This window comes from Rutidosis leptorrhynchoides, chromosome 11 (assembly GCF_046630445.1).
Source record: "Rutidosis leptorrhynchoides isolate AG116_Rl617_1_P2 chromosome 11, CSIRO_AGI_Rlap_v1, whole genome shotgun sequence".
Classification (NCBI taxonomy): Eukaryota; Viridiplantae; Streptophyta; class Magnoliopsida; order Asterales; family Asteraceae; genus Rutidosis; species Rutidosis leptorrhynchoides.
The window spans coordinates 330,148,285-330,166,945 of record NC_092343.1 but is presented as its reverse complement, the minus strand read 5'-3'; the positions used below and the strand labels follow the sequence as shown (position 1 = coordinate 330,166,945).

General features: G+C 33.9%; 2 protein-coding genes across 2 annotated transcripts; both read right to left on the bottom strand.

The window, feature by feature from the left end:
* Nucleotides 1-488: 488 nt before the first annotated feature.
* On the bottom strand, nucleotides 489-941 carry LOC139875752 (uncharacterized). The gene has a single exon (XM_071863055.1). It carries the CDS (start codon nucleotides 939-941, stop codon nucleotides 489-491), a length of 453 nt encoding a protein of 150 aa, XP_071719156.1.
* A 4,838-nt stretch (nucleotides 942-5,779) lies between these two features.
* On the bottom strand, nucleotides 5,780-6,271 carry LOC139875751 (uncharacterized). The gene has a single exon (XM_071863054.1). The coding sequence runs from the start codon at nucleotides 6,269-6,271 to the stop codon at nucleotides 5,780-5,782; it is 492 nt and encodes a 163-aa protein (XP_071719155.1).
* Between the last annotated feature and the right edge of the window lie 12,390 nt (nucleotides 6,272-18,661).

Below are 18,661 nucleotides of genomic sequence, written 5' to 3'. Positions count from 1 at the left end.
GTTGGATGAGGACAAGGAGCTGTGGCCCAAGGATGGTTCCATGGGTTGTTCCATTGTTGCGGCCAATTATTCCAATTAGGTGTATAGGAGTGATTCGGCTGATAATTGGTATAAGAGGAATTGCGACCACGACCTCGACTACTATAATTTCTGCCTCGATAATTCCCACGACCAAGCCCACGGGTTTGAGAATTATGTGGACGAGGCGTAAATTGAGTTGCATGTGACGATTTGCTTTGTGAAGGATTCATGAGGTTAGAGTTGGTGGACAGTAACGCAGTCGACGAGGAAGAAACTTGTTTGTTTTTACGAGATTCTTCTAGTATCAACATAGATCTTGCTTCATAAAACGAAGGTAGCTTTTCCCAATGTGTTATGAGGGATTGAAGACTATCATAAGAGTCATTAAGTCCAGTGACCATTTGCAGAACATGTCGATCCTCTTCAACTGTTTGATCAACGTTGGCTAATTGATCGGACAAAATTTTTTATTCCTGACAATATGCTGATGCATCGGCAAAGTTTTCAATACGAGTATTAGTGAATTGATGTTGAAGATGAACCGCACGCGAGTTTTTATTATCATGAAAAATATTTTTGAGACGCTCCCATGCTTGTTGTGCGGTGGATTCCGGTTTGAAGATGGTTCGTAGGAGATCGTGAGAAATTGTGCCATAGATCCATTGTAAAACAATGGCATCTTGGAGACCCCAAACAGCAGCAGAAGGTGAGTTATCAGATGTTGCTCCAGTGGTAACCGTCGAAGACTCAGTTTCAGAAGGAGGTTTGATGTGATCAAGAACATCGTAGGCTCGGCAGTGTATTTTAAAAAGACCTGCCCAAAAAGAATATTGACTTTTCTCCATCTCTAGATTGATCGGTATAAAGTTCTTGATGTTGTTAACGGTGATAGCCGGATGTAATTTGTTAGTTTCAGACATGGTTACGAAGAAGAAGAAGTATTTCACAAGGATAATTCGTACAGTAGGATAAGAGGTTTACGAATTATAAGCAAGCTGTGGTGATTCCTTAAAAGAATTGAGAGTAGCAACAAGTAATTAAATTTACTTGTTATAATATTGAACAATTACATCCGCAAAAGCAAAGAAGAATTATGTTGACTTACTTTGTGAATTGGAATTATAGTGGGTCGGTGATAATAAACCAATAGTTTTGTGGTTATTCACTGTTAAGGGGAAAAAATCGATAGAAGAAATTTAGAGGGGATCGAATTCTGATACCATGAAAGATGTAATTGTTGTGTCTTTCATTAAGCCTCAAAGAGGTATTTATATATATTACATATCTTGGTCACCAAGCTAAGGCTAAGAGTCCTTTTACAATCAAATATTGACTTGCCATATATTATCTACAAAAGAATATTAGCTAGAACTATATAGAACTATATTGGTTATTAATTATTATTAAAATTACTTATGATATAAAAGTAATTAATTTAATTTGAGACTTATGATATATATATATATATATATATATATATATATATATATATATATATATATATATATATATATATATATATATATATATATATATATATTTATTATATCATTTATTAATCACTCTATGATTTAATTAAACATTTAATTAAACTTATGATTAATAATACTTTTATTATTAATGAAAAATACTTATGGTAAGTATTAAACTTATGTTATGAGATTATTATTATAAGACTTATAATAAAGATTAATTAATTAATTAATTATTATAAGGCTTAGTTATTATTTAATTATAATTTAATTATTAAATACTTAAGGTTTAATAATTATAATTAAATACTTATGATATGATTAATAATTCATTATTAATTAATAATACTTATGATATGATTACAAATTTATTATTAATTAATAATACTTATGTTATGACTAATATTTAATTAATAAATTAAATACTTATGTTATATTAATTATATTATTTAAACTTATGTTAACTTTAATAATTCAATCTAATTTAATTAAACTTATGTTATGACATAATTATACATATATGATAACTTTAAATAACATTATAACTTATATTATTATTATAACTTATACTTTAAAAATTAATGTTGACTATGTTTGACCAAGGTTGACTTTTGAGTTGACTTTCAGTTGACTTTGACTTTTAGTTGACTTTTGTTGACTTTCTAATTAAGAAAACTTTCCTAACTTAAAAACTTTCTAAAAATAGAAACTTTCTAAATATAGAAACTTTCCTAAAATAGAAACTTTTCGAAAATAGAAACTTTCCTAAAATAGAAACTTTCCTAAAATAGTAACTTTCCAAAAATAGAATTTTTCCAGAAATGGAAACCTGCCAAAAATAGAAACTTTATAAAAATAGAAAGTACGTGTTTTTACACTGTCCTGATCAAACCGAAGCATACTGAGTGTTGTTTTATGTTTACTTGCGACAAGTACTATAGCTATCGTACTAAGACTTGACCTAAGTTAGTTATTTATATCAACCTGATTTATTTATAGGTCGGCGTTGTGATCATTCTTGATCACTTTACTTCGGTGCAGTTTGTATTTCTGTGTTATTACTTTGTTTGCGTTAAGGTGAGTTGTACGTGTAGCAAGTAGTAATACGATATGTCTTGAGGTGACTCCCAAGTCTTTGGGTATGGCTGAGCATCAGTGGAAGACACTATGACCTTGTGAAAGGATATGCCTTCCCGACTTCTCCAATGCCTAAGGGTGTTAGGGACCTAAGTCCAGAAGTGTTGTTAGATCGTCGAGTAGTGGTGAAGAATGAAAGAGATAAGTGACGGTCATGAAAGCGTACGGGATACGGGTCAACTTGCGGAAACTGAACAACTTTCTAATGTTCATACGTTGTAGTGGCTAATTAGGGTGAGCTCGGGGGTAGGGCGAGGTGCGGTTACTCCGACAAGTCCTCACATATCTCCTCCTCCGAGGATCAACTTTAGTGGGCGTGTAATTCGAGGGGCACTCTTCCTAGATTGCGTGAAGTAATGTTTCGATCACGGAACGGTGGAATGGTAGTAACAGGTGGATTACATTACTAGTTCTTAGGGTTAGATGAGTGGGAAAAGGGTTCAGAAAAATATCTGAACTAGAAAAGATAAAATTTCCAAGTCGGTACAGCGGATAGCAGACATGTATCAAGAAACAGCATCAACAATAACCTAGGTAGTCTATTGCAATACACAAAACTGTAGTAGACAGTAGTGTCATGCAGTAGTATCGTGTAACCAATAGCATGCAGTAGTAATAAGCAGTAACATGCAGTAATATATAACAGTAGCATGCAGTAGTTTTGCAGAAACAAGTAAACGATCAAGTTGTAGATTAGTCCTATTAGTGAATCCTACTCGACTCGGTCAAGACTCACTAATGCAACCTAATTCCCTACAACCAATGCTCTGAAACCAAATGTGACACCCCGTACAAAATCAATGTGTACAGATCATTAACAACAGGTCCATTACATGGTTACAACACTATATGCTATTTTAAAACAAGTTTTGCATTCATGAAAAGATAACGTTTTTACCGACGTCAAATGTTTTACAAAAGATAACGTGCTTATACGAATAGAGAGCATTAACATAAGTATGTGACACAAAGGTCATTACAAAACCATAGCTCATAAATAATATAAGTTGTGAATGCAAAATAAAAGTTCCATGATTGATACATCTCTAAACAATGGAGCAAAAGTCTAACACACCGAGTCTATAACAGCGGAAGCAAATCGTCTAAGCACCTGAGAAATAACATGCTTAAAAAAGTCAACACGAATGTTGGTGAGCTATAGTTTGATAGTAAACATATATGTAAGGTAGACCACGAGATTTCAGTGTTCCTGTAACGACCCGTCAAAATCGCTATTGACGCGGCACGTTAATCATTGATTCCACAGTGAGGTTTTGACCTCTATATGATACGTTTTGATAAAATATTGCATTCATTAAAATAAGTGACTTTCTAAACATAGAAAGTTATACACATGTGGGGTGAGTGCTTAGGTATAAGCAAATCCCCAAAATACATTAGTTTTTATCATACAGTTTGACATCACAGTCAAATTATTTATTACACAACGCAGTTTTATTTCGAATGCAATAAACTTTATACAAAGCATGATAGACTCCATGCAGGCAACAAGCACATATGGAGCCATAGCCACTGATTTCGCGTCTTTTCGATTTACGTAGAGGTCGTAACAGATGATCAAAGTCAGCCTATTGTTTAGATCTCTATACTTGTTAAATTCACTTAGTTTTTACAACGATGAATGATGATGATGATGACACCTAAACTTATTTTATGCAGTATTAGAACTTATGAGGACAACATACTGACCTAGTAACCTTTGACTTAGGTTGACGATCTTTCGGACCGACTTACTACTTGCACACTTTCGTATCAACTTTCACTACTTATTCGCTGTGAGTTATAGCCTCCCTTTACTATTTTTACTATTTTTAGGACTGAGAATACATGCGCTTAAACTACTTTTACTATTTTTGTGAGTTATAGCATCCCTTTTTACTACTTTTTACTATTTTTGGGACTGAGAATTCATGCACTTATTATGTTTTACTTACTTAATACGAGTACTTAAACTTTATTATGGGTGGGTTATATAACGGCATAAACTTTCCCCTTAGCTCGGTAACGTTTAATCATTGGTTTCCTAACCATGATGCGAATCTTAGATATGGATCCATAGGGTTTGACATCCCCACTCGGGCTAGTCGCGCTAGCATTTAACGAGTGTTTAATACTTCGAGGACATACGCACTCGCCAGGTGTACTTTTAGGGGGTGATATATTAAATTTACATTAAGTTAGTTACCAAGTGCCCACGGTTAAGCATATACTTTATCATATGGATAAACATATACTTTTCATACTGTTTTGAAACAAAATCTCATAGTCTACTTTATATTGTGTCTATTAAAACTATAGCTCACCAACATTCGTGTTGACATTTTTAGCATGTTTTTCTCAGGTGCTTAGACGTATTGCTTCTGCTGTTAGACTGCTGTTAGACTCTACTGTTAGACTGCTGTTAGACTTCTGCTGCATTACTTAGAGATGTCTCAATCATGGAACTTATATTTTGCATTCGTAACTTATGTTATTTTGAATAATGGTTTTGTAATGACTTTTGTGTCACGTTATATTTTGTAAAACATTTGAAGTTATCTTTTTCATGAATGCAAAACTCGTTTTCAAATAGCATATAGTGTTTGACCTTGTAAAGATCCTGTTATTGATGATCCGTACACGTTGATTTTGTACGGGCGTCACACCGTTATTATTATTAGCGGGCCTGGGCCAAGAGGTAGTTGGATGAGGACAAGGAGCTGTGGCCCAAGGATGGTTCCATGGGTTGTTCCATTGTTGCGGCCAATTATTCCAATTAGGTGTATAGGAGTGATTCGGCTGATAATTGGTATAAGAGGAATTGCGACCACGACCTCGACTACTATAATTTCTGCCTCGATAATTCCCACGACCAAGCCCACGGGTTTGAGAATTATGTGGACGAGGCGTAAATTGAGTTGCATGTGACGATTTGCTTTGTGAAGGATTCATGAGGTTAGAGTTGGTGGACAGTAACGCAGTCGACGAGGAAGAAACTTGTTTGTTTTTAATAGATTCTTCTAGTATCAACATAGATCTTGCTTCATAAAACGAAGGTAGCTTTTCCCAATGTGTTATGAGGGATTGAAGACTATCATAAGAGTCATTAAGTCCAGTGACCATTTGCAGAACATGTCGATCCTCTTCAACTATTTGACAACGTTGGCTAATTGATCGGACAAAATTTTTAATTCCTGACAATATGCTGATGCATCGGCAAAGTTTTCAATACGAGTATTAGTGAATTGATGTTGAAGATGAACCGCACGCGAGTTTTTATTATCATGAAAAATATTTTTGAGACGCTCCCATGCTTGTTGTGCGGTGGATTCCGGTTTGAAGATGGTTCGTAGGAGATCGTGAGAAATTGTGCCATAGATCCATTGTAAAATAATGGCATCTTGGAGACCCCAAACAGCAGCAGAAGGTGAGTTATCAGATGTTGCTCCAGTGGTAACCGTTGAAGACTCAGTTTCAGAAGGAGGTTTGATGTGATCAAGAACCTCGTAGGCTCGGCAGTGTATTTCAAAAAGACCTGCCCAAAAAGAATATTGACTTTTCTCCATCTCTAGAGTGATCGGTATAAAGTTCTTGATGTTGTTAACGGTGATAGCCGGAGGTAATTTGTTAGTTTCAGACATGGTTACGAAGAAGAAGAAGTATTTCACAAGGATAATTCGTACAGTAGGATAAGAGGTTTACGAATTATAAGCAAGCTGTGGTGATTCCTTAAAAGAATTGAGAGTAGCAACAAGTAATTAAATTTACTTGTTATAATATTGAACAATTACATCCGCAAAAGCAAAGAAGAATTATGTTGACTTACTTTGTGAATTGGAATTATAGTGGGTCGGTGATAATAAACCAATAGTTTTGTGGTTATTCACTGTTAAGGGGAAAAAATCGATAGAAGAAATTTAGAGGGGATCGAATTCTGATACCATGAAAGATGTAATTGTTGTGTCTTTCATTAAGCCTTAAAGAGGTATTTATATATATTACATATCTTGGTCACCAAGCTAAGGCTAAGAGTCCTTTTACAATCAAATATTGACTTGCCATATATTATCTACAAAAGAATATTAGCTAGAACTATCTAGAACTATCTAGAACTATATTGGTTATTAATTATTATTAAAATTACTTATGATATAAAAGTAAGTAATTTAATTTGAGACTTATGATATATATATATATATATATATATATATATATATATATATATATATATATATATATATATATATATATTTATTATATCATTTATTAATCACTCTATGATTTAATTAAACATTTAATTAAACTTATGATTAATAATACTTTTATTATTAATGAAAGATACTTATGGTAAGTATTAAACTTATGTTATGAGATTATTATTATAAGACTTATAATAAAGATTAATTAATTATTTAATTATTATAAGGCTTAGTTATTATTTAATTATAATTTAATTATTAAATACTTAAGGTTTAATAATTATAATTAAATACTTATGATATGATTAATAATTCATTATTAATTAATAATACTTATGATATGATTACAAATTTATTATTAATTAATAATACTTATGTTATGACTAATATTTAATTAATAAATTAAATACTTATGTTATATTAATTATATCATTTAAACTTATGTTAACTTTAATAATTCAATCTAATTTAATTAAACTTATGTTATGACATAATTATACATATATGATAACTTTAAATAACATTATAACTTATATTATTATTATAACTTATACTTTAAAAATTAATGTTGACTATGTTTGACCAAGGTTGACTTTTGAGTTGACTTTCGATTGACTTTGACTTTTAGTTGACTTTTGTTGACTTTCTAATTAAGAAAACTTTCCTAACTTAAAAACTTTCTAAAAATAGAAACTTTCTAAATATAGAAACTTTCCTAAAATAGAAACTTTTCGAAAATAGAAACTTTCCTAAAATAGAAACTTTCCTAAAATAGTAACTTTCCAAAAATAGAATTTTTCCAGAAATGGAAACCTGCCAAAAATAGAAACTTTATAAAAATAGAAAGTACGTGTTTTTACACTGTCCTGATCAAACCGAAGCATACTGAGTGTTGTTTTATGTTTACTTGCGACAAGTACTATAGCTATCGTACTAAGACTTGACCTAAGTTAGTTATTTATATCGACCTGATTTATTTATAGGTCGGCGTTGTGATCATTCTTGATCACTTTACTTCGGTGCAGTTCGTATTTCTGTGTTATTACTTCGTTTGCTTTAAGGTGAGTTGTACGTGTAGCAAGTAGTAATACGATATGTCTTGAGGCAACTCCCAAGTCTTTGGGTATGGCTGAGCATCAGTGGAAGACACTATGACCTTGTGAAAGGATATGCCTTCCCGACTTCTCCAATGCCTAAGGGTGTTAGGGACCTAAGTCCAGAAGTGTTGTTAGATCGTCGAGTAGTGGTGAAGAATGAAAGAGATAAGTGACGGTCATGAAAGCGTACGGGATACGGGTCAACTTGCGGAAACTGAACAACTTTCTAATATTCATACATTGTACGTGGCTAATTAGGGTGAGCTCGGAGGTAGGGCGAGGTGCGGTTACTCCGACAAGTCCTCACATATCTCCTCCTCCGAGGATCAACTTTAGTGGGTGTGTAATTCGAGGGGCACTCTTCCTAGATTGCGTGAAGTAATGTTTCGATCACGGAACGGTGGAATGGTAGTAACAGGTGGATTACATTACTAATTCTTAGGGTTAGACGAGTGGGAAAAGGGTTCAGAAAAATAGCTGAACTAGAAAAGATAAAATTTCCAAATCGGTACAGCGGATAGCAGACATGTATCAAGAAACAGCATCAATAATAACCTAGGTAGTCTATTGCAGTACACAAAACTGTAGTAGATAGTAGTGTCATGCAGTAGTATCGGGTAACCAATAGCATGCAGTAGTAATAAGCAGTAACATGCAGTAATATATAACAGTAGCATGCAGTAGTTTCGCAGAAACAAGTAAACGATCAAGTTGTAGATTAGTCCTATTAGTGAATCCTACTCGACTCGGTCAAGACTCACTAATGCAACCTAATTCCCTACAACCAATGCTCTGAAACCAAATGTGACACCCCGTACAAAATCAATGTGTACAGATCATTAACAATAGGTCCATTACATTGTTACAACACTATATGCTATTTTAAAACAAGTTTTGCATTCATGAAAAGATAACGTTTTTACCGACGTCAAATGTTTTACAAAAGATAACGTGCTTATACGAATAGAGAGCATTAACATAAGTATGTGACACAAAGGTCATTACAAAACCATAGCTCATAAATAATATAAGTTGTGAATGCAAAATAAAAGTTCCATGATTGATACATCTCTAAACAATGGAGCAAAAGTCTAACACACCGAGTCTATAACAGCGGAAGCAAATCGTCTAAGCACCTGAGAAATAACATGCTTAAAAAAGTCAACACGAATGTTGGTGAGCTATAGTTTGATAGTAAACATATATGTAAGGTAGACCACGAGATTTCAGTGTTCCTGTAACGACCCGTCAAAATCGCTATTGACGCGGCACGTTAATCATTGATTCCACAGTGAGGTTTTGACCTCTATATGATACGTTTTGATAAAATATTGCATTCATTAAAATAAGTGACTTTCTAAACATAGAAAGTTATACACATGTGGGTGAGTGCTTAGGTATAAGCAAATCCCCAAAATACATAAGTTTTTATCATACAGTTTGACATCACAGTCAAATTATTTATTACACAACGCAGTTTTATTTCGAATGCAATAAACTTTATACAAAGCATGATAGACTCCATGCAGGCAACAAGCACATCACAGCCGAAGCAGTCTAATACCTGAGAATAAAACATGCTAAAAAGTCAACACGAATGTTGGTGAGTTATAGGTTTAATTGCTCGAGTCATAAATATATATAAAGATAGACCACAAGATTTCATCAAAAGTTTATTAATAGATTCTACATAACAGAGCACCCTGGTAACTAAACTTTAACGTTATAATGATAATTACCCCATTCGTTTTAATACACGCAAACCAACGTGTCATAAACTCAAATAACATACGTCCGTTAAAAGGCTAGCGCTACTAGCTCGGACGGGGATGTCAATCCCTATGGATCCATATACAATTATTCGCGCCCACCAGTCCATATCCTATGTACTGGCAGCTACTAGTTACCAAAGCTAAGGGATTTTCGGTTTAACTCAGTGTAGAATTTAGTATGTATTTGTGACCATTGCGTTTAAAATAAATTGCATGTATTCTCAGTCCAAAAATATTTAAAGTATTAAAAAAGGGATCTATAACTCACTGTTCAATATTGAGACTCAATATTGTAGGCAAATTGCGTAGACGTAATGATGGTAGACGACTGTATGGTTGACCTTGGATTCAAGAACAATACCCCGAACAATACCCAATATTTCCTTAGTTTAAAACGGTTTGAAACCCGAATTAAATATACCCTCGTATATACCTTATTATTATTAAACTTAAATTATAAATTATAAATATAATTATAGATTCAGAAGAAAATAAAGAAAGAAGGTGTAAAGAATTCGTTGAGCAAACTGGCGTATTTATAGTACTTTTCCATTTACTGTAGCTCATGCGATCGCATGAGTTTTCAGTGTTTTTGCCATGCGATCGCATGGCCGCCTTTTCCGTTTTTGTTTGCTAGTTCGTCGACATCAAATAGTGTGACTGTAGCAAATAGTGTACTGTAGCAAATCACTGTAGCACTGTAGCAAATAGTGTTACTGTAGCAAATATCGTTTTCACTGTAGCACTGTAGCAAAATACGGTTTCACTGTAGCAAATAGTGTTTTACTGTAGCAAATAGTGTTTTACTGTAGCAAATAGTGTTTTACTGTAGCAAAGTCGTTTTTACAGTAGCAATTAGTGTTTTACTTGTACATCTTATAATATATATATATATATATATATATATATATATATATATATATATATATATATATATATATATACATCTCTATATATATATATATATATATATATATATATATATATATATATAGATGTACAAGTAAAACACTAATTGCTACTGTAAATTCTCTATATATATATAGAGAATTGGTTTAAATTAGTCGAAATTTTCCGGGTCATCACAGTTCCAAAACAGTATCTTAAATCAGTATGATAAAGTATATGCTTATCCGTGGGCACTCGGTAACTAACTTAACGTAAAATAATATACCACCCCCTAAAAGTACACTTGGCGAGTGCGTTGAAACAGACGAAGTATTAAACACTCGTTAAATGATAGCGCGACTAGCCCGAGTGGGGATGTCAAACCCTATGGATCCATATCTAAGATTCGCGTCTATCGGTTCAAAAACCAATAGTTAAACGTTACCGAGCTAAGGGGAAATTTTGTGCCGTTATATCACCCACACATATATAAAGTTTAAGTACTCGTGTCTAGTATGTAAAACATAAAAAACGCATGTATTCTTAGCCCCAAAAATAGTAAAGTAGAAAGGGAGCTATAACTCACAGTGAATGTGCGGTAAAATCGATACGAAAATGTAAGCAAGTAGTAAGTCAGTCAAAACAAGTAAGTTGGTCGATCCAAAAAGGTCCTCAACCTAAGTCAATGGTTACTAAGTCAGGAAATTGTCCCCCAAAAGTTTAAAAGTAAATAAGTTAAGTTGTAAGTATCATCATCATCATCATCATCATTCGTAAAAGATAAAGTAAGTTCTCAACAAGAATAGAGGTCTAAACGAAAGTCTGAATTCAATCAGCTGCTACGACCTCTATACAAACTGAAAAGACGCACGGTCAGTGTCCAAGGCTTCGTATGTGAGTCCTCTTACCGCTGTCCAATTTTCAGATCCTAACTCGATGTCATTTGACCGTGGCGACGGTTCAAGCGCGAGTAGGTCAGAAATTTCAGCACGTCGTTACAAGGGCGTAGTGATTTTCGGAAGGCTATAAATTTTAAACCGTATATCGGATTTAGGCGAGTCTTAAACGAAAAGTCATCTACTCAAACCGAACTATCTGGAAATCAACTTTCCAGAAGTACCAGGAGCCTGATCAGACCCTGAAAAACAGAAACAAGTGCTCCGGTGGGTTTCTTGGTGTTTGATGCTCATCACGGTTCTCATCCTTGATGCGTGTAAGCTTCAAGTGTACAACTCTTTGATGTTTTAGCATCACTTTGACCAAGTTTCAACCATCAACACAGCATGTCAAGACTAAGGAGAAATACAACTCACTTAAGAGTTTTAGATGGATGATGAACCAAGGTTACATCATGTTCTTAGTCTCAACACAAATACCAGTTCTATTCAACATTTAAAGCTACAAACTTTGATTCAAATCAAACAAGCAAGACCTTAAGTTACATAAATTAGATCAAACAAAGTAATGAAACCCTAAGCTAGAAAGCTTGGATCCCTTAACAATAATTATGAGATTTCAAAGCTAGAAAGCTTGAATCTTTTATGTCCTTGAAGATCTTTAAAGCAAAAAGCTAGATCTTCAAGTTTTATGAAGATCATAAACACAAGTTTTGATCTTTTAACAAAAATCAAGTGATCTTAAGCTACAAAACTTAGATCCAACCAAGTAATGAAGATCCAAAGCTAGAAAGCTCGAATCTTTTATGTTCTTGAAGATCTTTAAAGCAAAAAGCTAGATCTTCAAGTTTCATGAAGATCATAAACACAAGTTTTGATCTTTTAACAAAAATAAAGTGATCTTAAGCTATAAAGCTTAGATCCAACCAAGTAATGAAGATCCAAAGCTAGAAAGCTTGAATCTTTCATGTTCTTGAAGGATTCAAATCAAAGTTTGAATCTACAAGATATAACAAGATCAAAAAGCTCAAAAGCTTGATCTCATGATGATGATGATGTCATGATTAAGAAGAAAAAGAGAAGAAGAAGAAAATTCAAGAACTTGCAATTTTAGTGTGAGAAAGACTAGAGAGAAAATTAGAGAGCAAGTGTGTGTTAAATGAGAATGAAATGAAGTGTGAAATGAAGAATGAGGCTTGCATTTTATAGTAGTGGTGGTGTGTGTAGGTCATAGGTTTGGGGGGGACAAGGGGGAGACAACTTTTACTGTTTGTATGGTGGTGGTACAAGGGTGGTGCTTGTTGTTGGGATCCCATGCAACATGTGTAGTAATGGCTAACAAAAATGCTAGTATGTTGGCTCATCTTAATGGGTTTTTGTCCTACATCTTAATGGATCATAAATCTATTAAAGTTGGGCTAATTTAATGGTCCATTAACTAGAGTAGGGTAGGTCTAAGTCCATTAAGTTAAAAAGTCCAATAAGACAAACTAGTGTGCATTAGTAAATTACTAAGCGTAATTAAGCAACCAATAAGCCAAGTAATTGTCATTAGAAAATAACAATTAGTTTTAAGTAGTCATAATATTCCAATTACGACAAAGGTTAAACGTGTACAAAGTACGTAGCTCGTTCAAAACGAAAAGTGACACTAACGGTCGTAAAAGCATTCGAGGATCAAGTTAAGTTATTAACCACTTAATAGCACGTTTTAAGACATTAACGAAAGTAATTATCATGAAGTAAGATCCCAGAGCATAAACTAGCTCAGTACGCACATATACGCAGATTCGTGAAAGTATAGAGCACAAAAATATAAGTCGAAAAAGTCGTGTCGTTACATTACCCACCCGTTAAAGAAAATTTCGTCCCAAAATTTTGAGGACTGACCAACAACGGTACCGAATTTGAAGAAGAAGGAGCGTATCAAAGTTCCGAGAGACTCGTGGGCTCAGAAGTGAGCTATTTACCTTGAAAGGTACTTGGGCGTATAAAAGTAAGAATAGGTATATGCCATTAATTAAGTCTCTTGACCTTAAGATCAACAAATTGATTTCGTTTCTTGTTAACATGAATATATCATCTGAATATATACCCACAAAAGGAAAGATGATGTTTTTAGCCTTACAGGCATCTTCAGTAAGCTGGATGCATGAAATGCATCATGAATGTTACCAAACTCATCTAAAACATTGAGCGCTCATGTCGCAATATAAAGCTGACCGATAGAATGGAAAACATGGTGATCACAACCATGTGTTTTAATGTATGGATGGTGTTAGCCACGGATTTTACTAACCCCTTAATTTCGGAAGGAGACCATAGGCATAAAGAACCCGATATTTAAGGAACGTTTGATTTGAATAAATGAATTGAAATTTTAGCTGAAAGTGACTAATCAGAGTTACATGCAATGCAAGCCATAATTATTTATAGTGTCTTCAGAACGGTCGAAACGAATAACAAAAGATATCACCCAGTTTAACATACTGCATGTGAACTTATCCTTGGATGGAGTGAAAGCACAGTTCCATAATGTAACTATATGCTTTCAGTTACATGCTGAAGTTATGGTTAACATCAACTAGAACAACATATAGTTGCATCCAACGAAGGAAGAAATATATAGAGTAACCACATCAGTGTTATAGATGTTTTAAGCAGTCCCTTCCAAGAGGATAGCAAGACTCATAGATTTTTAAAGTAATTTACATTACATTTCTGAAAGAAAATCCAACAAAAGGTGTGATCTTTGAACGAGAGTGAACTCTTCGTACAACGAGCGAGTTGATCTGAATTTATCCTTATACTTAAGGGAGTGCGCGGATGAGAAGATACGTGAACCCTTGGTCATAAAGAATGGTTTACTCCAAGTGAAAAGAATCTCAAAAATGATTTCTTGTACCTCAACATACTGATTCATAGAGATGATGTTTACGAGGGTGTTGCGATTAGCCGTGAAATATTGAGAGTAGAAACCCACCTAGTGCCTTTCCTACAATAGGGTGACCACTGAGTGTACCTCAGAAAACTGATTTATCGGCCCGCGTTTTTGCCATGTCTAACCTTAAGAGGAACATTTTACGAGCGCAAAGACTTCCTAATAAATTTTATAAAACTGCCATTCAAAGTGGCTCGAGAGTTTTTAACAAAGATCTTAATGGTAAGCTTCATCCCTAACGAAGGGCGAGAAGAAGTGTGATCCATACATGGTGTAGTCTAATATGAAAACCTTTAATAAAATCTACCAAGGAAGTTTTGAAAAACCTTTAAACGTTTGATGTGACAACATAAACGAAACGAAGTTCCTAGTAAATTTAGAAGTATGTACAACGTGTACCATTTTGCACAAAACTATTTGACTTAAGTTAATAACTCAATAAAGGAGCTATTTTTAAATAATTTGAAGGTATAACTTAGTATGTACTAACCCAAAATAAGTTAGGGTAAATTTATTAACTTAATTATATACATACATATGATTTTATAAATCGCATAAGTGACAGGAAAATTTTATTACTTTCATTTGTCCATAAATCTCGTGAGGACCGCACAATAAACGTGTAAAAAGTTTGATAAACATAGTTTTTCGTATTTCAGAGGTTACGAGTTGAAAAAGATCGAGTGAAAAATCTTTGAATCATCGAGTGACATGTCACTAGGTAATGAAAACTAATGAATTAAATGTAGTTTTGATAACTATCAGGACATAAGTCTTTGGGCCAAAAATGTTCACGTGCGAAGCCGTTGCTAAAAAGTGAGGTATGAAGGATAGAGCATGGGGACGAGAAGTTAATCTCTTATTGACTTTGCAAAATGCCAAATAGGTTATGACTAATATTAAAGTCAGAATACTGATGGTGTTAATATCGCTAAATGAGAATTCCCCTGGAATAAGTCAGGACTTAGAGTTATGTAAGAAAGAACATCGCTCCAACAAGTGTGGCAAATAAGATCCCTGGGGTAACGCAATAATTTTGAATGGTTTAAGTGTTAGTGGATGCCCAAAGGCTCTGCATGACGTGGCAGTAAGTGCCTTTATCACACACACACACACACACACACACACATGAATCTCTCGATTTCAATGGTTGTAAAGTCTTCATGATGACTTGGATACGAATAACACGAAAAATTTTATATAACAAGCAACGAAAAGTTTATAGATATCGTTTAAGGTGACAATGTAAGAAAAGAAACGAAGTTCTTAGTAAACTAGAGTTATGTACAACATGTACTATTCTAAGTAAAATATCTTTTGAAAAAAAGAATTGATTTGTAAAAGTAAAAGTAAAATTTCATATGTACTAGTAAAAAATAAGTAATTATTTAATTTATTATATATAACATATACAATTTCGGGTGATATTTGAGCAACAATGTCACCAGATAATGAAAACTATTGAATTTAAATGTGGTTGATGACTATTAGTAGGGCATAAGTCCTTCAACCAAAAATGCTTAAGTGTGAAGCTGTTGCTTATAAGTGAGATACGAATGGGAGAGTGTGAGGATAGGAATTAACCACCCATTGATTTTGGAAAATTTTGAACTGGTATGACTAATATCGAAGTAAGAAGGATGATGGTGTGATTATCATCAAATAAGAAATCTCTTGCAATAAGTTAGGATTTAGAGTCACGTAAGAATGAGTTTCAAATAAGATTCTTGTGTAGTCTTTAATATAGAATCTGAATAGCTGAAGTGACGAGATACAATTTCCTTTATGTATCGTTGTGTAAGTTTGTCCATTATATCGGTTTCTTTCATGGCTAGAAAGTGAGCAGATTTGGTGAGGCGGTCAACAATAACCCATATAGTGTCATAATTGCCTACCATTTTTGGTAGCTTCGTGATGAAATCCATTGTTATTCCTTCCCATTTCCATTGTGAGATTTCGGGTTATTGAAGTAACCCAGATGGTTTTTGATGTTCGGCTTTGACCTTGGAACAAGTCAGACACTTCCTTACATAAGAAGTAATGTCCTTTCTAAGGTTCGGCCGCCAATATTGTTCCTTGAGATCGTGGTACATCTTACCAGCTCTGGGATGAATCGAATACCGTGACTTATAGGTCTCGTCTAGAATAAGGCCTCGTAAATCCCCATAACTAGGTACCCAAATTCTTCCAACGAAATATCGGAGTCCGATCTCTTTAACCTCGAACTGAGAGACGAGAATGTTCAAGCGTTCTTGAGCAATATTCTCCTCAGTCTCCAATTTCTTCACATGTGCCAAAATAGCAAAACGCCCTTTTCTCATGACCTTTTGTGCCTTCATGCAACTAATAAAGTTTAGCTTCGGGCTACTTCTCTCCCCGTAAACTATTAATGGCTCACCATTCTCGCGAGGTATACGAATAATCTTCTCACTATAAATAACTTTCGCTTTCATCCTTGAAAGCCAGTCCGTTCCAACTATTTCATTAAAGCTTCCTAAATTGATGAGTATTAGGTTAATCCTAAAGTCCATTCCAACTATTACATCAAGCTTCCCAAGTTGATGGGTGTTAGGTTAATCTTAAGGTTCATTCCAACCAAATCTTATTATACTACCGTGAAAAATTCTATCAATCTTCTCAAATAACATCTGCTTGTGCGTAGGTAACTAATCCTTTCCAACTACTACTTTAAAACTTTCAAGTTTTGTTGACATGAGGTCATCTCCAAATGAACCTCCTGTTAATTTTAAGGTACTACCTTAAATTATTCCTCTATCTTTGCCAGCTTACCATTAGCTTGTCCTATAGAATACTTAACTCTCATGGTTGTTAATGGCTTATTAGTCATAACACTAAGGTTCTTAGATATAAGGTTTCTATCGCTCTAGTATTAAACAACTTTGAGACAATAAAACGTTTTGACAAAACGTATCCTAACTAAAATCAGGATCCATGCGAGTCTCCATAGCTGAGATAACGATTGCTCTACCGCAAGTAAGTCCAAAGTTTTTCCTATTTGAGAACTTTTTCCTTAAGTGTCCAGGGTGTCTATATCTATAAAAAAATTTCGGGTTATCAATTCTGCAATCAAGGTGTCACAACCCGAACTTTTCCGACCAAGTTATTTAAACTAATTTTCATGAATTAAAATTTTCAAACTTGACTAATAGTTTTGATGAATTAAATCTTGATTTATTTTTGGGATTTGTAAGACTTTAATGTTATACTTAAGTTTTGTTTAATCAAGAGTTGTTTTGAACATTTATATAATGTTTTGAAACCCTAACTTATCATCATAAACACTAGATTTTATAATCTATATATATATATATATATATATATATATATATATATATATATATAATAACATAATTAGTAAACTTATTTACTAAGTACTTGGATTAAAGACTTGAAACAATTTCATTTGAACATTAGACTTTTTCTACACTCAATCATTTTTTTTTACAAGTAATCTTGATCACTTTGTACTTAACCATTTCTTTCACTTAACCAACCTTGATCTATCACGATTTATACCTAATCTAAGCTTACTTTCTAAGCATTAACCATACAATTTAAACCTCATACCACAAAACTACACAAACACATGAACACTTGAATGTAAAAATCAACAAAATACATCTTCCACCACTACCACCACCAAAACCGCCACCACTTGCCACCTTCACCACCTTCCCCTCCCAAGAAAAATATCTTCATCTTCCATGAAAAATATCTAGATATTTACCTCCCATGCAAGACATCATGATGGAAGAATGCATGATCATTAATGGAAGATCTATGAGTCATTCTCTTCTTCCTTATCCTTTTGCCACCTCCACCATCATCATCATTCTCATGCAAGCTTCCCTAGCAAGCCTTCCTCACAAACTTAAGCTCCAAGGCCATGCAAAACATAATCATAAGCTCCATTAATGGCAAGAGGTGAGTCATCTCCTCCCCTCCTCCTTCTTGTGCCACGTTTTCACCACCATCCTCTATATAAGCTCATATTTAGCTCATTTTCTCTCATTTGATCATTCTCCATTCTTCTCTCACACTTCTCCACTCTCAAATACAGATTATAAGCTATCATTTGATCATCTTCGTTAAGCATTAAGAGTATATTTCATCAAGGTATAACTAGCTAAACTAAATATATTCATTATTTCTAGTTACAATCAAGAACTTTCATGGTGTAAAAGCTAGATCTAGAGTGTTAAATCACTCAATGGTGA